General features: G+C 40.9%; 1 protein-coding gene and 1 pseudogene across 1 annotated transcript; both read right to left on the bottom strand.

Moving 5' to 3' along the window:
- Positions 1-728: 728 nt before the first annotated feature.
- On the bottom strand, positions 729-22,616 carry LOC110041646 (2-(3-amino-3-carboxypropyl)histidine synthase subunit 1-like). The gene is given in 13 exon segments (XM_089280285.1): positions 729-1,275; positions 1,988-2,066; positions 3,032-3,132; positions 3,834-3,990; positions 12,468-12,536; positions 13,871-13,989; positions 14,360-14,446; positions 14,449-14,519; positions 15,770-15,891; positions 19,678-19,906; positions 20,153-20,218; positions 20,302-20,819; positions 22,137-22,616. Coding segments are annotated over 8 exon segments (741 nt in total). The 5' UTR covers positions 15,867-15,891; positions 19,678-19,906; positions 20,153-20,218; positions 20,302-20,819; positions 22,137-22,616; the 3' UTR covers positions 729-1,275; positions 1,988-2,026.
- LOC110063042 (uncharacterized) lies at positions 6,319-11,238 on the bottom strand (annotated as a pseudogene).
- Positions 22,617-23,326: the final 710 nt, after the last annotated feature.

The raw sequence follows: 23,326 nt of genomic DNA, 5'->3' as shown, positions 1-23,326 counted from the left end.
GACAATCGTTATGATGACGGTGACAATCAACAAACAAATGTGAACGTCACTGTCTGGCTTTATGACAACCTCATTAGTAACGACCAGTTCAGTTCTTTAAAAATTACAGTCCTCTGACGAAAACCATCTCATGCGCAATCTGCCTTCCAAGGAATATCAGTTGGACAAACACATGCCAAAGACATACTATGTTCTGATACAAATTCCTTTCAACAATTTTTTGTTCTTTTTTATCGTTTTTGTTTATTCACCCTCCCCCCCCCCCCCCCCTTTTGACTTTTTTCTGTTTAATTTCCAATGTATTTTACCACCTAATAGAATTCAAACCTTGGAGGCTCACGAAGTTTTTGAAGCTATGTAATACTTAAATATAATGGGAGAAAATGCGCAACAGTCAAAATTAATGTCTCAATCAAGATGATAGCCAATCCTAATGTTGTTTTTGTCTCAAGGGCGATCGAATTCTAATTTCTCCTTACAATATCGAGTCACTGTCAAACAGAAAAATAACGAGAATACTGAAGAGAATCATGGACCAGGGGATAAAGAGGAAAATGGCAATGTATATATCAGGGGAAATTGATCTTTTAAGGGTACGCCCGTAAGAAGAAAAGAAGTCTGAATTTGAGCTGTCGCATATTTGTTTGCACTTAATCAAAGCCCAAGAGGTGGTTTCGTTTTCAACCTCGCTCTACCATATGATTATAATAAGTATGAATCTGCTACAGTTACGATTGCATACATTTTATTTTTCATTTGCAGTTCCTGGGAAATTGCTGTGGGTGAACGTTCGTTTAGCCATTGCCATTTTGACTCTTTTTTCACGGTATATTTTACAATACGCTGGTAGCAGCTTGTATAATTGTAGAATTACGGACGAGATATTATTTCGTTTAAATATTTCAACAGCCCTTTTATGTCGCAACTTGGACGCGAGTTAGATCTCTGCTATTTGGAATGCTGTCTTCTGTCGTTTGAATCATTCTGCGTGCGTTCTTGTTAACTCACGCCAACCTTGTTCAACTTATGTAGGTTCTCTTGATGGCATTTTCCACAACATTCGGTGCTTTGTCCGCCACAGCCATCTTTGTTATGCATGTTTGAGTGTATATTTTCTGAGGATAGTTTTTCAGTGTGTAAGTTCTTTCTCCTCCTACTTATAGACACCTGTCTGTTATTTTCATTATTCACGGTCCACGGACCCAAGCTGACATTTGCGTAGAAATCCATTGGATAATCCCGTTGCCATTCAATCTCTTCAAGTACAACTGACGCCTGTTGGGTCGACATAAAACTCTTAGTCAGAGCGGGTACTCCTTAATACAGATTGCTAGAGATTTCCTTCTGAGAATTTGCGAGTACACGTACAATGCATTTCCACAATGTATTTTCATTCTCTGCAGAATTTATTTTCACTTTCACCGCCTGAAAAGCGGGAATTCTCTGCCTGATTTTCCCAATTTTTTTCCATCGAAACACTCAAACCGTCAACTTGTGAAATTCCAATCAGATTAGTTAAGTCAACATTGAGCCTTCGTTAGTTCGTAGCAGCACAATGCGTACCACAAGGTGAGCTTTGATCTAGGTAAATTGTCTAGTTGTTGATGGAAACAGACTGCGAACAAGAACCAATGTCAGTCAACCACTAAGATCGCCAGTGTCGTCATCTTCCCAAGCGGCCGACATAACAATTTTTCCTACTACTTAAATTTGGATTGGTCAGTAAGAAAAATCAATAATAAAATCTATTAACATCACGTCACCTTCTGTCACGCGTGCCTCAGAAACAAGTTTAAGACATGAACTGCAATCCAAGATGGCGACTGCTCGTCCAGTCACCTACTTGGGTCTCACTGTCAAGCTGTGCCCATAGTGGCAGTGAGTAATGGGCTACGAAAATGTAATTGCTGGTAACGAGACGTTAATCGTAAGTTGAACTTATAAAATCGGAGAGCAAAGTAATTAAAAAAACAAACGGTTGATTTACCTCGTAAGGTGACAGGAGAGGTTTAGGAAAAGCGTAACCCTAATCGATGGACAGTCGTGGACATGCCACCTGTACCCATCTGTTAAAATGATAAGATGGAAGATTAGTTCCATTAAGTAACGATGGCTTGATTATCTTAAGGAGCTACGTCACGGTTTGCACATCCTGAAAAGTTCGTCGTTTGGAATCCGTGTTAATCGTCTCTATCCTTAACCATCCTTGTTCCTTTATGGTTTATTATTATCTCTTTGGTGTTTTTCTATCTTAGTAAACTACTTTTTTCAGTTTTTCTTCAATTTAAAGGTAATTTTGTACATAGCCAAAATAACCTGGATACCGTGCCTGAGCTGCTAAGTAGCCATAACTATTTTCATGAGTAGAACAGGTTGCACTGTTCGGTTCTACAGTTTGGTCGGGTTGGTTTCAACAAAGAGTCAGGAAACCGTAAGAGTGTGAACTGAACAAAAAATGTGATAAACACGAGGAAATTTTGATAAATGGATACGAAATGATTGCGCAACAGCTCTGTGAAAAGCTATTCTACCGACAAACATTTAAGCGGCAAAGAAGTAACTTCACAGGGAAGGAGCTGTGTAATTTAGGAAATAGTAGGGGTGGGACAGAGTAACAGAAAAACTACCTTTGCCTAATGCACCTGCACTGTAACTGAAGGAATAGGCGAATGAAGTGTTTCGCTGTCTGGCTCAAAACACACATTAGCACCTCTCTGTCTTGTGTTCCCTTGAGTACTCCCGACGGGGTTTGCATCAAAGTGTTACCTAGTTACGAACTTCACCTTATGACGTTAAGTCGACGTAAAATCGTTCGAGTACTCGCGCTATTGTCCAAATGGAAAACAAGAATCGGAAAATCTTCGGCTACCTCGACGAAGATTCGCCGAAAACTACAATTGTGTTCCTGACTGAAAAAAATAGTCCTCTATTACCTTCATCTCTGTTACGACTGTGGCTAGTGCAAGAATCAATAACAACTGTCCTCTATGTAGAGAAATAATTCGACAATTCAACACTAAAAGAAACTTACGCATCAACATCTTCGAACAAACGAAGTTTATCCGGGAAAATTTCAGACATCAACACAATCACATACTCAAGTCCTGCCTTGATAAACCTCCGTTCCAAATTCTGAAAATGACAATCGTATAATAAAGAATTTAGTTAAAAATGCAATCTCTTTTTGAGGGTTTCAAACGTTAAAAAGTCAAGGAGTTAATCTTCATTCTTGTAGGCTCCTTAATACCTCCACAACAAGCGCTCTGACCCTGTCTCTGTTTTTATCACAAAAAGCACTTCCTTTTTGCCATTTAGTTTCACATTAAATTCCTTTACGGAGAAACATTGCCATTTCATTCCCCTTAATGTGCTTTATTTCTGAAGATTTCCCCATCCAATACGAATTAAACATACGCGCGTTCATTTGAAATACGTACTTTTCTAGAAACAAAACCGCACATTTTCTGTTAAAAATACTTTAGTTCAGTTGAAGTAGGAGAGCAATACGCCCAGAGGTTGTAGCTACTAGACTACGATGCAATTTAATTTTTTACCGTACCCAAATTCGCAATTACCCAATAACAAGCCGTGTCTACTGTCCTGATATCCTGCAATATCAAGTCACTGACCTGATACGGCTACGATATCATGCTCCCTTGACCGAAAATTTGGGTACGGTAATAACTAATCGTACCTTTTCGGCACGCTCAGGCTCGTTTGGTCTCGCCATGAGTATTTTGGCTCGACTGCGTGTCGCCAAAATACGAACCAGGGCTCGAAAATACTCGCCTGATATGCCGCCGAAATAAAGGAACTGCTGGTCGCTATTGTACCTCTAACACCTTTGGACTCCCTTGTCTCCCTAATGTGCTGAGAATAAGTCCAAATTTCCTGGCCTTTGATGCGGTACTTATGGCTTCTTTTCTAGCTTTAAACATGGCTTCAATATCGTAATATTCCCTGGAAAATACTTTACTGTATGGATCGTACCTATTGTAGTCAACGTCCAACACGCTACTTGGCCTTTAACCGTTAAGACGAAATGTACAATTTAACGAGTGCGAACAGAAGCGATGAAAAGGGAGCGGTTGCTACAAACAAAATAAATTACAAGTTATAGACGAATACAATAAAAGAAACAGAAATAACGAGCCGAAGGTAGACGATACTTACAAACGTTGTATGACTAGGAAGCTAAGGTACACGTAAAAAAAAAAGGACAACGACAGGGAAGTAAACGAGACGAGATGACGGTAGCGTCGCGAAGAAAATGCACAAATAAACTAGAAAGACGCATACAAAAGGGGACTGAAACAAAGCAAAATTAAGCGAAAAAACCTAACAGAACATCGATAACGTGAAAGCGAGATAAACGAAAAGAATGCGATGATCACGAAAGAATGCACGCACAAACGGAAAAAATAACAATTAAATGCGGCTGCAACATCTGGCTCCTCTAAGAGTTTACTAAAACTCTTAAGTTCTCAGTTTTTAACGTTAAAGTTCATAACACAGTTCTCTACTCCTTATGGCTTCTCTGGCTGGGATTTACCCTGGTCTTTATTCTTCATTCTCCAGTATCAGCACGAGTTTGTCGATTGGGCGATCTAGGGTTGTTGTTGCCGTGGTAACTCTGACCGATCTGACCTGTCCATTTGAATCCGGGTGTACGTCGACAACATCGGGCCATGCTCCAGTCGTATCTTGAGGCTCGATCATCTACGATCAGTACCAGGTCTCCCTTTTCGAAGTTTCTTCGGGGGCGGTTCCATTTTACTCTCTTTTGTAGATTTTGGACGTACTCTTTTCTCCATCTCGACCAAAAGACATTGGAAAGATACTGCACACGTTTCCATCTTTTGCGGAGGTACAAGTCAACTTTCTGAAAGTTTCCTGGCGGAGGCATGACAACCCTTGACTTCATAGTCAGTATGTGATTTGGTGTGAGTGGATCCAGATCCTCGGGATCGCTTGACGGGACAGTGAGCGGGCGACTGTTGATGATGCATTCTACCTCGGTTAACAGGGTTCTAAAGGACTCATCGTCGAGGGTGTGGCCGTGTTCTCGCATCAATGCAGACAAAACTGATCTGACAGATCGTATCTGGCGCTCCCAAACGCCACCCATGTGGGACGCTGCCGGAGGATTCTGTTTCCATTGGATAATCCAGTCAGCATTGAAGTCTCTGCAAAGATTCCTTTGGATTGCGCTGTGGTCCAGCTCGTCTAAAGCTTTCTTTAGTTCTCTCTCTGCTCCTACGATGTTGGTGCCTTGGTCTGATCTGATCTCACGTACTGACCCTCTCCTTGCTATGAATCGTCGAAGGGCGTTAATGAAGGAATCCGTTTCCAATGAGTCGGCCGTTTCAATGTGCACCACTCGGCTAGCTAGGCAGGTAAATAGTACTCCATAGCGTTCAACATCTCTCCGTCCTTGTTTGATGTAGAAGGGACCAAAGTAATGAACGCCACTATATGTGAAGGGATGGGAGGGTGTTATTCGCTCCTTAGGAAGGTCAGCCATCTTTTGTTCACCTGTCGTTCCACGAAGACGACGACAAACCACGCACTTGGAGATGAAATGTCTCACAACAGAATTGGCGTTAAGTATCCAATATTGACTTCTTAGTTCGCTCAGCGTAATGCCCCTACCAGCATGGGCGACCTTCGTATGGGCGTCGCGAATTATGAGGTCCACGATGAAACTCTTCTTCGGGAGGATCACAGGATGCTTAAAGCCTTCTGAAAACTCTTCTGACTTGCTTAGTCTTCCGCCAACACGTATGAGTCCGTCCTGGTCCAGGAAAGGATCAAGGCGATACAACGTGCTAGATTTCTTGATTTCGGACTTTATTGCCTTTGCAAATTGGCGGTCACTCTCACAATCTACTCGTCGAACTTTCTGCAGAGCTTCTATTTCTTTGGGAAATGTACCGCTTTGTACCAATTTCAGAATGGTCTTCTCCGCTCTGTCTAATTCTTCTACTCTTAAGGGCTTGCGTTTCACGTTTGCTGTACGTCTCACTTTGTCAGCTCCATCCTTGGGAAGCAATGCCCTCTCATCGGAGTTAGGTTTTAGACGGAGTATCCAGGCAATGGATTTTTTCATACGGTGCCACTCGGAAAAGCGTGTGAGCCTCTTCAAAAGGTCTGCGTTCTCTTCAACATCCATGCTGTTCACAAGAACCTTCTTAACCTCAGGATCATTGTAGGAAACGTCGTCCAAGTCACCAGGAAGTTGAGGCCATTCGCTCTCGGGTAGCCATAGGAAATTTGGACCTGTAATCCAACGATGCTGTTTGGATAACTCATGGCCTTTCAAACCACGTGAGAGTCATCAGCCGGATTAATGTCGGTCCCAACGTACCTCCACTGGTTAGGATTTGTTGCATTTCTTATTGTTTGCACGCGATTCGCCACAAACACGTGGAAACGCTTCTTGTCATTTCGGATGTACTTCAAAACAGTTGTACTGTCTGTCCAATAAGTCTTACTCTCGGCAGGTTCGTCTAACTCTCTAGCAATCATCTCTCCCACTCTAACTGAAACTGTGGCCGCCGTAAGCTCGAGGCGTGGAATCGTCATGGTCTTGACGGGAACTACGCGGGCTTTCCCCATAAGGAACGCACAATGGATGTCTCCTTTCTCATTCTTGATTCTGAGGTATGTCACTTGACCGTAACCCGTTGAGCTAGCATCAGAGAAGTTGTGGATTTGTCTGGAGACGACTGTACCAAAGTTTGCAGGTTTGAAACATCGCTCCATAGAGAAACGTTCCAGGGCAGGCAACTGGCTTCTCCAATTCTCCCAACGTACACGGTACTCTTCGCCAATGTCTTCATCCCAGCTTAACTTGGTGCGACACAGATCCTGCAGTATTGACTTTCCGACCAACAGAAAGGGTGCTGCTATTCCCAGAGGGTCGTAAACGGAAGATATCGTAGACAATATTCCTCTTCGGGTTAGCGGCTGGTCTTTAAGGACGATTCTGAAACCAAACGTATCCGACTCGATTGCCCACTGTACGCCGAGAGCCCTCTCAAACGGAAGTTCACCACTGCCCAGCTCTAATGCTCTCACGTCTTGGGCACGAGCTTCGTCTGGGACACTTTCTAGTACGGGTCTACGGTTGCTAACGAACTTGGCCAGATTGAAACCTCCATGTGCACAGGCATGGCGAACACCACGTATTCTTTGAATAGCGGACTCCTCCGTATCTTCTGGGCGAAGGCAGTCGTCAACATAGAAATTCTTCCTCAACACGTTAGCGGTTTCTGGACCAACGGCCTCCTCGGCGTCATCAGCTGCTTTTCGTAGCGCGAAGTTTGAACAACTCGGCGAGGAAACCGCACCAAATAAATGGACGTTCATCTGATACTCCTCAAGATTCTGCGTTAAATCTCCATCAGGCCACCATAGGAAGCGCAACAAGTCTCGCTGGCCTTCTGGTACCCGGACTTGATGGAACATGGCATCAATATCACTCATGAAGGCGACCGGTCCTTGGCGGAATCTTGTCAGAACACCCACGAGTCGATTCGTCAGGTCAGGCCCCTGCAACAATTGGTCGTTTAGCGATGTTCCTCCGAACCTGGCACTACAGTCGAATACGACCCTGATCTTGTTGGGCTTCTTAGCGTGGTAGACGCCATGGTGGGGTATGTACCAAAGTTGGCCTGTCTTAGCAAATAGACGATCTGACGGCACCTTCCTAGCAAATCCCTTGGCAATAATACTGTTCGTGAAATTGACATAGTCCTTGTAAAATGTCTCATTATTGATAAACTTCTTTCTTAACCAGTGTGCTCTTTGAAGGACCTGCTCCTTGTTCTCAGGAAAGCGTACATCGTCACGGCGGAATGGAAGGGGAATCTCGTAATGACTATCTTCTGTATGCCGAATACCCTGGGTAACTATCTTGAGAAACTTCTTGTCCTCTTGTGAGTATCCTTGTTCCTTATCATCAGTTCGCTCGCTGAAGTCTAGCTCAAACATCTTGTTCAGCACTTGTGGAGTAACGATTTCTCTGACTTTGTTCTCTACCATGAAGTGGTGATCGAGGTGTCTACCAGAACAGACTTCCATTGCAGCAACTCTATGGCAATTTACAGTAGGATGCTCTGCATAGCACATGTATAAGGGCCCAACTATTGCCCATCCAGCAAACGTTTTAATTGCAAATGGACCACCATCTTCGCTTGCTAATACATCCATTGGCTCAAGAGCTTTCGGACAATTAGAGCCAATCAGAAGACCGATCTTGGCATTAGGTAACTGTAGTGGCAGATCTGCTTCTATGCCTTTAAGATGTTTCCATCGATGAGCAAGTTCAGGCGTAGGGATGTTATCGCAGGTAGAAAGGTCCTTTTTGGCGAAGATCTTCGGTAATTGCACGGTATTGTCACCCTTTAAATCTGAAACGACCAATCCGTTCAAAACCTTGGCGTCGTGTAATTTGGTGCCGTTGACGGTCTTCACCATCAGCTGTGTATCGGTGCCGTTTACACCCAAACTGGATGCGATATCTTCTAGAACAAAGGAACCGGTGCTGCAAGTATCAAGCATGGCGTAAGTGAGGACTTCACTTTCTCAGATCTCAACCTGACAGGAACGATGGGTACAGCGCAGACAGATTTCTCAGCGCCAGTGGCATTACACGTTGCTTGGGCCATTTCAGTGTGAGCATTCGCAACATGATCCTTACGCTGCGGAGGCGGGGGGATCTGCTGCTTGGAGGCTACTTGATTGATGCGGAAGTTGTCATCATGAAGTCCCGTGGGATGACGACGTGAACACTTCTTACAAGTTCTCCTCTGGGCGCACCCGTTAGATCTGTGGCCAGGATCGTAACATGCGAAACAGAGCTCCTTTTCTTTGAGGAACTCCTTCCTATCTGGTAAAGATCTCTTCAAGTAGGCTTGGCAATCGTCTAAGTCGTGCCCCTTGTTGCAAAGCTTACAAATGATGGTAGGGTTACGTGAAGCAATCGTTTGGTCAGCGGTTACATCTGTTGCGTGATTGGAGACGTGATGCGGGGCGCGAGCACGGTCCCCGAAAGTTTTAGGCTCCCCGGAACCTTTGCCTTTGTTGGAGCGATCAGGGCGATCCGATGAGCCATCCAGGCGACGGAGGGCTTCTCACGAAAAGATTGGATCTGTTGCAATCCCTGCTTCGGTGTTTACGAAGGTCACGAAATCATCAAACGTGGGGATCGTTCCTCTAGCAAGTCTACTTTTATTGGCTTCTCGCCTCCATCGGTCTTGGAGCGGAAAAGGAAGCTTTGACACCGTACTTTGTAAGTTGTGTGGGTGGTTGAGGATGGATAGAAAGGTTAGGGTCGACATCGCGCTCCGGCACTGACCAAGAAAGATGGAAAGTCGGTCTAATGCCAGTTCATCTCCTGACCGTATGTGAGGCCACTCGTTAATCTTCTTAATGTACGCGTTCGATATCTTGTAAGGATCCCCGTACTTCTCCTTTAGGAGTTTCTTAGCTTCTATGTAGCCGCTGTTTCTATCCAAGTGAAGACATCCTTTGATGAGCTCCTTCGGTTCTCCTTGTAAGTATTGCTCCAAGTATTGCAAACGAACATCGTTAGCGCTCACTCTAGCTTCCACTTGGGATTCAAAGCTTCTAGTAAATGTGGAATATTCCAAAGGATCGCCAGTAAATTTAGTCAGCGTGAGTGACGGAAGTAAACTCTGTTGTTGTTGTTCCGCCAACAGTTCAGTTAATCTGTTTTGTTTCTGAAGAACGTCACGAAACTGCGTATTTGGCTGCGTGTCGGCGACGAGAAACTCAGGTGCGAGAGGGTTTAACTTCGTAGGATATCGCGTCGGCTTAGGAGGTGTTTGTGTAATAGGAGCGTCATCATGGAAACCCGCAGTAAAGTTCACGTTCGTTACAGTGTTCGACGTTGCGCTTGGAACGGTGTAAATACTGGACACAGGCAGAAAAGACGGCCCAGAGAGAGAAATTCCTGGTACACGAGAGGCTTCTGAAGGCATTTCCGGCTGGTGGCTTAAATCTTCCTTGACGCCATTCTCGATTTCTGCGAACACACGTTCACGAACTTGGGCGACTGCTAATTGTTCTTCTAAACGTAACCTCTCGGCCCTTTTCTCTAGCTCTTGCCTTTGTTCCAACATAGCCACTTTTGCCATTAATTCGGCCGCTTTCGCCTTTTCTTTCGCTCTGCTGGAGATGATTAAGGATCTCGATGTTGCGTGAGAGCGATGCGATGCTCGCGTACGTCTTGAACTGGCTTGAGATCTAACCTCCAAATTCTGCTCGAGGACCTCTTTCGCAGACGAAATCCAACGAATGGTTTTTTCAATAAAATCGCTTATTTGCTTACTCTTTTCGGCATACCAATCGTTAGCTACGGTTAGCTGGTCACCTTCACCCTCGAGGTCGTCCAACAATACAGCGACGCATCTCGTTAATTCTTCCACGGTAACACGAAATGCAGTCAGATTCTTTTCCATGACGTGCACGTTTTCTTCGATACTCGCAGAAGAAACAATTTCCTTAATTTGCCGTTGGATTCTTTTATCGACAGTTTGACAGTCTGTCCATCGAAGATGAGCGATATAGGCCTTTCCTTTCTCGGTGCGCTGCCTTCACCTTGTTACACCGGTTGCGAGGGCCGCGCCCGCAGATTCTAAACTGTCGCTTTCCAATCCGATTTGTTCCTGTTGGCTTCCAGTGCTTTCGATTGGATCCATAACGTTTCAACGAATATTGTAGTCAACGTCCAACACGCTACTTGGCCTTTAACCGTTAAGACGAAATGTACAATTTAACGAGTGCGAACAGAAGCGATGAAAAGGGAGCGGTTGCTACAAACAAAATAAATTACAAGTTATAGACGAATACAATAAAAGAAACAGAAATAACGAGCCGAAGGTAGACGATACTTACAAACGTTGTATGACTAGGAAGCTAAGGTACACGTAAAAAAAAAAGGACAACGACAGGGAGGTAAACGAGACGAGATGACGGTAGCGTCGCGAAGAAAATGCACAAATAAACTAGAAAGACGCATACAAAAGGGGACTGAAACAAAGCAAAATTAAGCGAAAAAACCTAACAGAACATCGATAACGTGAAAGCGAGATACACGAAAAGAATGCGATGATCACGAAAGAATGCACGCACAAACGGAAAAAATAACAATTAAATGCGGCTGCAACAGTACCTGTGAAACGGGAATAAATATTATCATGCAATGATGAATGCATGCTTCCCACAAACGTCACTTTTCAAAATTCCCTGACTTTTCCCTGATAAAAGTATTAAAATTTCCCTGATCAACAAAACACAAAATGTCAGATATAGTAGCGGCTTCTAGCATGAACGTAGAGCCGCCCTAATTTCTACTCGTTCATTAAGACGGATGAGTTTTCAACAAATTTCTTTCTTTTAGGAAAAAAAAAAATTTCCTTCTTTTAGGAAAAATATCATTGAGATCACAGTGATACCAAATGTTCCTTCCAGCCTTTAATGGTATTAAATCAGCCGTGTTAAGATATTTCAATTTCCCCTGACTTTTCTTCAAAATGTCAATTTTTTCCTGACTCAGAATAAAATTCCCAGATTTTTCCCTGACCTTGAAGAATTTTATTTTTCCCTGGCCATTTCCTAACCTCTGGCAACCCTGTAAATAACAAAACGTTCTGTTGACAAGCCAAACAAGCCTTGGGCTCTTCGTCATTCCTTTTTCAGTCTGTAGCATGGATAGACCATTGCAGGAGTATTGTTATTGTTACTTGATAGGATGCTAGTCCCGCAACCCCCCCTCCCACCTCACCCTTCCCCTTCCCCTTCCCCTCCCCATCCCCCCTCCCTCCCAACCAATTCTTTGCAATATACAGTAATTACAGGCCAGACTTCCCTAGCGATTGAACAGTACACGTCTATACTTAACAATTACATTATGAGCTCGGGATTTCCATCTTGCATAGAAATCGAGAGCGAATAATCTGTTTTAGTATAAATATATATTAGTCGTTCAAAAATTTATCTAAATCCTCTTCACAGACACTTCGAAAACGCAAAGGAGCGGCCATCACTTTGTTAACAACCACACACTGCTAAGCTACTGACTATTTTAAGAGTCATTTTTGTTCATTTGTTTATTCGCCATTTCCACATCCCCCATAATACACCTAGTTTGCCCCCCAAAAATTTTGCATAAGCATTGTCTTCAGTTTCTCTTGGGATGACTGTAATACCCAGGAGAAACGGGAAACAAAGGTTATGGAGAATTTTGGGGGGCAAACAAGGCGTATTATGGGGGATGTGGAAATGGCAAATTGAAGAAATTCTGCCTCTTATACTTTTAACTTGAAGATATGAGTTAGAATAATTTATCTTGAATTCTTTTTTTTTTTTTTTAAGAACTGCCATCTGGAGCAATCAGATGTGGCATGACACTACCCCTTGATTCTTTTTAAGTTTCGTACCTGTACGCTGGTATAGACGGGTTAGCAATCATTACAGCTTCCAGATGAAACCTTCCATCTCCAAGATCACTAAAACAATGAAGAATACTGGTCAATGGCTTCAATAATCTAAAATCTGGGTCAGCAGGCCACAGAAAATAGAAATTAGCAGTTTACAAAGCTTGGGAAAATGTATTATCTACATTACTTGCAAAACGTGTTGGACGTTTTATTTCCATACACTTTTTATCGCATTTCGGACAAATTTCAGACAAAAATTTAGGACACTTTGCTGAAACATAGCTACCGTAAATTTACGGATAGCCATACAAAACACGAATTAGACTGAAACAACATCAAAGATGTTACTTTTACTGCACTGTCAAGGTTTTACAGATAAACCAACAAGAAAATAAAACAAATTCTATCAAGCCGTTGCGTATGTCAAGTCGTGTCTCAACTAGAGTTCACTCCATAAATCCCGGCATAAAGGAAACTTGGCACTTTGGAACTACTTCAAAGTTTTACATTGTACTGTTAATATTTCAGACGCTTGAAAGTTTTCGGACACTTGCCTTGCTCCAAATTAAACTTTTTGGCAAGTAATGTCAGTGTAATGTACGTTGTCCTAACTGGAAAACCAGAGAGCTGTCTCACTATCATGGGAGATAAATAATTATTGCTTCTAGAGTGATGGTTTGAACATTGTACAGTTCTTTTTTTCTTTTTTTAACACATTTTTAACAGGTTGAACGTGACTTGCTTGGTATGTCTATTTGTAGCACTGACAGCAATTGGCAACGTTTCTCGGGTCATGCATAAAACGTTCATCAGTGTGGTGCAAGGAAATGGAACATGCACTTGGGTCAGCTGAGGATGACAGAAGTTTCTGTCGAAACATGTTTTATAAACTCAAACGTTTTGTCGTTTTCTTAAAATTCTTAATCTGCAATAAATGTTAAAACTACTACAAAATGTAAAGAACTGCATTTGAAGGAAATTTGGGGAGTCTCACAATCATTGCTACGTGTAATTACATTGAAGAATGCAAAACACCTTTAGGAGTACAGGGCAGGGGTTTCATTAAGGGCCAGAGATCGGGAAAATCGACTGGCTATGAGGACGATTTTGCCTATTCTAACTGGTTTGACCATCTAGAGGAAAGTTTTTTTATAAAGGAGTTCAGATAAAATAGCCTTCCTGCTGAAATCGTTAAGTGAAACCCCTGCAAGTCACTTGAGACAATCTTGGAATGTTGCTTATTCTAGGCAAATGAGTGGATATGAGTTTGACTGTACAGCTGTAAACTGTACTATAAAATTTGTATTTCAGTTAATAAATGCTAATAAGGCTTACAGTGTAACTTGCACAGCCCTTTGAATTTCAAGCCAGAAATATGAAGATTCTGAGCCTCACTATCTTACATGGAAGCATCTTTGTGTTTTATTCTAGGAGCTCTACAGTCAAGAATCTCTCCAGGGGACAAGGGCTTACACTGTGGAATCTCCACCTTGTAGTCTTTACACAAATCTTCATACACGGCCTGCATGATGAACACAAAAGGAAGATTATACCTAGTTAAGCATAACTTAAATTCTGTATGAAGGAGCATGTAGTTTTGCACTCAAATGGGAAAATGGAATTTAAAAGGTGCTGAATGCGTGGCTCTAGAAAATATCCACACAAGTACCATTAACAGGAGATTGGAAGAGGGAGGCCAAAAGGACAGTGATCTCCTGAGTAAGGGGCTGGGAGGGGAGGGTGGGGGCTTCAAACTCAATAACCCTTCATGGGTAGGGTATAGATATTTTTATTGATTTTTATTCCAAAATGCCAGAAGGGAATTCATGGCCACCAATTTTCTAAAATGTTAAACAACCGATTCATACAATCAAATCTAACAGTTGACATACCTGAAGAGTTGCCACAAATTGTATCGTGCTCACTATCGCCAATGATGTCCCAGCTTCAAAGTTGTACCTGACTGTGTCTACAAATTAAAATGGCTGGCGTCCAGTTTGATGTCCACAAGTACATATAACATCTTGATTCCTTTTGTAGAGTCAATTGGAACTGTGAAGAGAGTAATCAGTATTTTTAACAGGTCAATTTTTTCAAATTTTTTCAGATCTTTTTCCAGTAGTGTTATGGCTGCAATCATATCTATCATCATGTCTACATTTAATTGCTATTGTTGGACAACTATTACTATGGAATTTACATACTTGAGCCAAGTATTACGTCCAATGAACATAAAGGGCCAACCAACACACAACCGCTCTCATGTGGCTTTGATAGCTTAGTTGGGAGAGCATTGCACCAGTATCGAGAAGGTCGTGGGTTTGAATCCTGTTCAAAGCCTGAAAATTTTTTCAGGTGTTTTTCCAGTAGTGTTATAGCTGCATTCGCATCTATCATCATGTCTACTAGTTACTATATTTTTATCTAATGCTAGCTTTAGCCTTGTCCTATATCCCTAGTAGGAGCACTAAGGGTACTACATACATGTACCTGTGTGTTCTAACTAGTATTGTCGGATAACGACTATAAATCAAAGGCTCCATTTCCTGCATCTTCAGTGTTACATGGTTTATAATAGCAGGGGACGTTAAAGAACCCACACACTTATCGCAAAGAGTAGGGCACGAAGTTCTCAGTGTTGTGGTCTGGCCTTGTCTCACGGGTTGGTGCTTCATATAGGGTCAATCTCATAGCACCTTTCCCCCTTGCACAGAATTGCCCAGGAAAAATTGCTATATATTTATGTCAACTTTTAATCACTAACAGAAAAGAAATGTTAAATTTTGTGTATACTATCCAACAAACCCATACCAAGACTTTGTAAGAATAACTTTGTAACTCACTACTAATTCCATCATCGATTTGTACATGTATTGAAGCAAAAGACCAGAGTCATCCCTTCCATGGTAGATGTCTGCTTGAATTTGCTGCTTGTTAGTTGATACAATTCATATTACATCATCATACCAGTCATTGCCATGTAGGGTGATGAATGGAAAAATCTGAGTAGACTAACTGAGACACCAAGACCCTTGTTTAAAAATCTGAGAGTGCTCAAGCGATTTTAGACTGTGATATGAACTAAACACAGAATTAAAAAAATCTTCATGACTAATAATAAATACTTCCAAAATTTTGAGATCAAATCAAAAGTTTTAGAGACCCAAGATTTCCTAGGTATTATTTTCCACCCCTTCCAAGATCTCAAGATTAAATCAAAACTTTCAGGGACCCAAGATTTTCTAGGCCACTCCTGGTGAATAACGCAAATAAATTAGAACAGCTACAACTATAGGCCTCACCCAAGCAACTATGACCATAATGGACCATGAGGTCACATGTTAGTGCCCTAGCGGAGAAGTCATCAACACAGCATGCACCATACGTGACATCTCCCATGATAACCGTATCACAGTCTGTGAATCTGACACCATCATGCCATTAGTAATTTACGGTAGTAAGCTTTTGATGACTTTGTTAACGTCGGAGAAGAGAATATGTGTCACAAGAGTCAAGATTTTTCTCATACCAGGACTAAGACACAGAACATACCAGGTACAACTAATCAATAGTTTAATTGAAGGGATTTTGTAGTTATGTATCAAACAAGAAAAAGACCATGTTTGACCACATTTTGGAACACAGAGAAAAAGTTGAAAATACAACGTATAGCGGAGTATTTTTCACAAACTTTCAGGTGTTTGGAAATGTGGTCAAACACCGTCTTGAGTGTTTGATATATCTTCTCAATCAAAACTAAAACTAAGGAGAAAATGGAGAAACAAAATCATAAAAATTGTTGCCAATTAAGATCAGATATCCAGACACCATCAAGGTCATGATTTCCTTTGTTTAAACTTGATGAATTATTAATGAGTTTGAGAAAGTAAATTATTAACAATACATGCACTCAGAGCTGAAGGCTAAAATGGATTCTGGAGGAGGGGGGTAAATTGGGGTACATAAATCTGCCAATCCGTGCTTTTTTTTTCGCCATTTCCGCTGATCCGCCAACATTTTCGTTCAAATACGAAATCGCATTTTTTGAAAACTTTCTGTGGCGTAGATTCACTGCAACTTTTCCCTCCCCCTTTTGGGGTATGTGCGTACAAGTATATGCGACACCAAAGGCCATGGTGTTTGAGCCTTTTGGTCTGAACTAGACCGGAGGACATCGCAGTATTTTGGAAATTATGGGACGATAATTCAATTCCTAATCTTAAGACAATGGATAACTGATCTGAGTAACAGATTTGCCACTTGGTTTTGCGCGAGAAAGAAACAGAAGTGTAAAAGTTCATCGCTACATAAACTGCTAAAATTAATGTGGATGCCATTGTCAAGTTTTCAAAAGTTGTAAAGGATTCAACATACTGGATAAGGATCACACAATTCCAATAACAAGGTCAAACCCAAGTTTAAATAACTGAGTTTCGTCCGAAAAAAGAAATAAAGTCGATGAAACTTGAACTTACCGACCAAAGATCTATGACCAAAACTTTGTTGAGGATCCATGATCTGAACTTCAAGAGATGTATAGTCCGGAATCTGCACTGAAACTCACAGCTGATCCACGATCCGCCGTATTTTAGAAATTTGCGAATCCACTCAATTTATTGCGAAATTCCGCAATCCATTCGCTTTTGAAGGCCAAATCTGTCGATCCGCAAACCTATTCACCCCCTCCTAGAGGAACCACATTAATTTGGCAATCGATGGGTGACAAAAATCTGACCATTCTAATAGGTTGGCTGTTTTAAAGCAATTCATTAAATAGAGAAATTAGAGCTTTTGCTCGGGCCAATCAACAATCAGTTGACTTGAAGAACCCCATTAAGGGAGTGATCCACTCAATGAGACAAAAGTTCACTTATGCAATGTGAATGAGTGAGTGCATTACTTTGCCGCTGCTAGGCTACTGGCAATTGACCGTAATGACAGTCTGGACTCATGATCTCTTTTGGATTAATAAGAACCCTTAAATTACAGGTTAGTCACTATTAATAACAATTATAGTACAGATGCTGAATATTAAAATTTATAATTATACTGTACTCCAGGCAGCGTGCCTCAACAAAGCTTTCTATTGTTTTTTAGTAATAATTATCGTCTTGCAATTAGTGTACTTGTACTATTTTCTATAGTGTCTGCCAATTGCATGTCAATGTAACCCAAAGCTGTTAGTTTTAAGTCCTTTTTTTCTGTAAGTTAGACATATGCCGAAAATGATGCCAGTAATATTTTCTTTTAACTCCAACACTAAATAAGCACAACATTTCATTAATTAATAAATATATTAAAGTGATCAGGTACAGCCACAAATCACATCTATAGGAAAATAATACCACTGACAGAAAAATGACATATTCTGAAGGATCGTGATACTGATGACTGTAGAAAATTCAATTCAAAGCCAAGTGGTGTTTATTAATTATGTTCAGATAAAAATCTAAAAAAAATTGTCCTTTAAGCAATTCACTTGAGAGGAAAGAGTGTTTAGGAAAACCAAAAAGCGACAACTTGCTTAAAAGGCTTCGGATCGAGCTGAGAAGCGAGATGACAATAGAAAAGACAACAAGGCATTGAGGTGAGTCATTTTTATTGCAAAAATACCAAAATTTCAGCTATAATGTCGATTACCGTTTTTCCCCATACAAACCTTTATAAATTCAAACCGTTGTAACACAACACCACCACATACTGCAAGGCGAAGGTCACGTTTCGCGTAACCAAACTCAGTCGTTATGTAATAGGGCCATGTAATAGTAGATGTCGCCGGTAACCGTGTCACGTTTCGCGCGCTGAACGTTCCCATAAAGATTAAAAAAAAAAAACTCCTCGCATTGTGAGCTTGGGCCGCCTGTGATTTACAATGCATTAGTTTACTGTGATACAACGCCTAACAATTCCATTAGTTAGTGCGTTCTCCAAATGACTTAGCCGTTTTAGACTTAGATGCAGTGATGTTCATAAGCGCAGAAAGATGGTCACAGATTCATAGTATTCGACCAATAGTAGGTTGACAGTAGGCGATGTACATCGGACGTTAACCTTGTGTAAACAATAGCAAACTTCTGCTTTATGTGCGACGAATGGTGAGAGATCGACTAGAAACACGTCAAATCGGCTTTGGACCTGCCTTTACCAACAAATAAGGTTAGAACATTTCGAAATTATCAGCTCTGTGCATGTGTCTATTTCAACTTATTATAGGTCAAGTCGTGTGGCGCATGCTAAAATATACGTCTAACCCGTAAATTGAAATTTGACGACGGATGGTCACATATTTGCATTTTTGACGTACTTTGAAAAGCTCTCGCGTCGTTCACAATCATTTGCCCAAAGAAATTTTTACAGGAGTCTGTAGACCATCCTTCTGCGATTCAAACATCAGAAGCTTGATCCATTTGAAGGTTTCGCACATGGTGAAAATTAATTATATTCACGAAGTACTTTTAAGTGAATGAAATACATGTCTTCGAAATTTAATTATTTTGCACCCAAAAAGACAACGCAACATTCCCTAAAATCAACCCAGTACATATTTAAACATTGCACAAAAATATTTGAGTGTTTTAAAGACGGAAGAATGATGTGGTTTTGCATGCGAGGCTCTCAAACTTGTGTAATAAAATGGTGCGTCAAATGACGATTTCAACGGAATTTGGTAATTTGCATATTTCTTTGAAATAAAAGGATATTTTGCCAAAAAACTGTCCAGTAGTTTTTGTCATGCCCTAGCCTATCTACCCAGGAGTACCCAACGACACTTTAACTGGAAATTTAAGATGTGACTTCCCAAGCACTGATTCTGTGCTCCCACGTCAATTACCATTAATAATTAACTTTCCTGGGAAAAAAATATCCGCTCTTCACTGCTAGCAAGATCGACTTTATTTCATAAAACTCCCAGCCAGACATAATGAAAATTTTGAATACCGAGCTAGAAAAATGGCAATTAGCCAAGTAGCCAGCCAGCAGTAAAGAGTAACATTTGAAATGCCAGCAAGGCAATTATAGGCGAAAAAAAATGTTCTGGCCAGCGTTTTGACCTAGATTAAAAACAAACGCACTGTTTAGGACCTTTATTGAACAGCCTATTGTCTGTTGACTATTATTAGAGATAAATTAGCAATATGTGGTTATTTTTGCCGCTATAAGCAAAATCTACACTTTGATTATCTTATCCCTTAAAAACAATGCAACTTACCATTTACGTCTTAAGTGGTCGGGCAAGGTGTCTCCCAGCACGTTGTTTTCCGATACTTCAGATGCCTTCCAGGTTCAGCATACGTGTGACAGTTTGGCACTTTACGTTCTGACATCTAAAATGATTCACGCTAATGTTTAAAATAAGACCCCTCTAATCCTTGTAGACATTCAGATTAAACTTGCTTTCACCAAAGAAACGTTTGTTGCAAAATTACTTTTATATAATGCTGTAAGGGAAATGAACAAAAAAAATAATATTGAAGTCCTTTACTAATACACATCGGCCTTACTTCTACATTGCTAGCCCAATAATGATTGTAATTTCAACAACAGCAGCACACTTTATATGTTTACCCCGATTTAGTAGTTTAAAATTATTTCTAATGATTTTTTTGAAAAATAAAGGGCTATGCTAGCTCCCTAAAACAACTAAAGGGAGCTGGTTTAGTATTGATTAGTAACACCATGTTTACCTCAAAAGTATTGAAAAACATCTTTTTCTTCTTCTTTGGACCACTGTCTTCTCTGAGCTTCCCACTCTGAAATTGCGAGATAAAAGTGTATAAACCACATTAGAATCTTTATCATAAAATGAATAAAAAAAAATCTTGATAATACATACCTTGAATGTTGGTGATCCATCTCAGTCCATGTCACTGCTTCATGCCTTGCCCAAGACTGCAAAGCACTGTCAACACAACTTTCACAAAATTAATTAACTTGAAAGCTAAACAACTAAAGACACTCATATTCCTAGAGGTAGTTTACCGTAAAAATTTCATAAATACCCATTGAAGGGATGTTAAAGGCCGTTCACCGTAAAAGTTTCACACAGTTAAGTGCAAAGTTTCGCAGCAAAGACCCCGGCATTGTTGGGATGTTATAGGCCGTTCACCGTAACTGAAGTATTGCTATTAACAGCATCATTACGTCTAGAGACTCGTTAACAAAATGTATCAATCAGATCAATCTAATGTCATAAATATACACTGGACGATCAGCATAAAAGATCACAAACTTAATCTCGTGGTTTCATCAACAAATTTGCTCATCTTTTCTTGGGTACCAGTCCATGACATCAGGTAACGTTTGTAGCATCTTCAGCTGTGCTTCTTATAGTTCACGCAATTAATTTTACACCTGAAAAATGATATGTTTTAGAAAATGTAACATACTGCACAATCCCTCTTATACCGGCGTCCTCCCCGCGTCCACACACACACATTAATGCATCCAAATACGCATACAGCCACGGACACATAATAATATACAAAGCTGGTGATACTATCGGGCCCCTCAATGTAAGATCTAGATCAAGAACTATGTTCACAAAAATAGCTCATTCATGAGAGTATTCAATGAAATGTCTTAGATTTTAACTGATGTTAAATTGCTGAAAATTACATTCCCTGGGGCAAGTCAAAGAAGCAAGGATTTAACTGTTTAAGAAAGCAATAATTGTGGAATAATTTTTTACCGCTCATTTCGTCATCAAACTATAACCCAGAAGCGTGAATTCAGTGAATGGTGTGAACTGGTGCCACATCCCTCCCCTTTTTTTCGTGTGCCATGTTTCGCGCTTTGCCATTAAGCTACATGAACTGAACCGCGCGATAATTGTTCCACCACAAAATCACTGTCTGTGCCGTCATAAAAAGAGGGACAATAAGGCGAAATGTCTCCAATTCCGGTAGCAACGCAGGCATGCAAAATAACTTGTTCTCTGACAGAAACTGAATGTGCGAAAAACACGCGCGTTAACAAATGGGAAAGCATAAGAAATTAAATTACACATTATTGTCCTGGCGCTATCGGCACCGAAAGAACGAAATCTGGAATGATATGATTGCCTACTTTTAAATGCCAAAGTACAGTACAATTAGCATGGAACTAGATCAATCAGGTGTGCTGGTCAACAGCTCTTTCAGGGCAAATTTTCGGCGATACCAAAAGGCAGCAATAGGTAACCAGCCTTCAGTTATACAAAGAACATGATCGGACTTCAGTAAAGAAAGCGATGGAAACAATACTTTCTTACACCGGGAAAAAATGATCATTTCAATATCTCGTCAGTTTGTCCAAGACGCGGCAAATGTGTTTCAATAGCTCGTGTTTAACGTTCGACGCGTTAAAAAGCGGTCATCGTCGACTGCAGCACCGGGATCGGATTTTACTGGTCGTTAAAATTACAGAATTGAAATTACACTTGGAAGTAGGATCACTGTGGATGAATGGACTCACAATTTCCAAAACCCTTCCAAGTTCTGAGACATATTAGGCCTTTTCTTGCTTTCACTGTCTTCACTGAAGCTGCACTTTCCGTTGGGTTTGAAATACAATACAGTGGCGAATACAGTTTGAAAAACTGCGCCGGCTTTTCCCGCACACATTGCTTAATATTATCAATATTAAATACATAGGCTGATTCAACTAGTTCAACTCCAAAGTAGTTCTTACCTGAACCTTTGAATTTATCAGTGGAGTCCTCAGAGTTCTCTGGCAGCCAAACCCTCAAACAACTGGTCGGCAAAATCTGACCGCGCTTGAGACCGACCGTTGGACACAAAATTATACGGGAACTGTGTTTTAGTTCCAAAATATTACGAGGTTGCCGGAGTCTCACCGGGCCCCAGTCAAAAATGTGAAAAGACTGCACGAACGAAGAAACGCCATTACTAGATAACCAGTTGTATCACGGTAGAACATGAAAGCAGAACAGACGATGATTTTCCGCGACCGGATCAACGGTGGTTTAAAAACATACAACTGAACGTGGGAAAAAGGAGCGTCAAGGGAAAAGAAAGCGATCTAATTTCACGCTATAAATGACAGCAGAACAGACTTCTATTGTTTGCTGGTAAATAAAACTTTAATAAACAACTAACATTATATTGTAAGCATGTTTTCAAACAAAAGGTCAAGCAGTCAGAGAGTGTCAAGTGATACACTTCAGTCAGTGATTGCATCCGGAATGTAATTTCCAGCCAGAACTGATTTGTAAAACCACAATGTAAGCTATTTGAACACCAAAAAAAAATTTCCAGCTAGCTAGCTCTCGATAAGCTAAATTCTCAGCAAGATTCTGTTTATTGCTAAGATTCCCAGCCAGCTCAACTTTAGTCTGCAGAGCGGATATTTTGCGGAGCGGATCCGACGGGTACTCCTGTCTACCATGAAAATATGAGCGAAATCAAATTTTCGACCCTTGCCGCGAAATTAAGAATTTGTTTGATTTTTACAGGCAGGCACTCTTAACATTCAAAATCATCAAAAGATAAACAATATCTTCCTTTGACATTCATTGGCTGTAAATGTATTTTCATTTTTGTCGAAATAAAATTCGTTGTCACGAAACGAGAATCATTTACACTTTTGGACAATCCTTTTTCAACAAAAGATTTTCAATAACACAATTTGCACGAGCACTCACAATCAATTGCATTATTATACAACCATATCCATGAAGGTGACAATCGTAAGCGCGGGGAGAGAAACATTACAGCCATAATAATATTTATTTTTGGAAGAGGGAATATCAAATTTGCTGAACAATTTATCCCTCAATTGCCTCACTTTTGAGGCATCGTGGCAAATATGTTTGCATGAAACGATACCATTGTCCACATTTAGGCCCTCGTTATCCTTTC

Source organism: Orbicella faveolata, unplaced genomic scaffold (assembly GCF_042242905.1).
Source record: "Orbicella faveolata isolate gen_17 unplaced genomic scaffold, um_ofav_v1 contig_47, whole genome shotgun sequence".
Classification (NCBI taxonomy): Eukaryota; Metazoa; Cnidaria; class Anthozoa; order Scleractinia; family Merulinidae; genus Orbicella; species Orbicella faveolata.
This window is presented reverse-complemented; position numbering and strand designations above follow the sequence as displayed.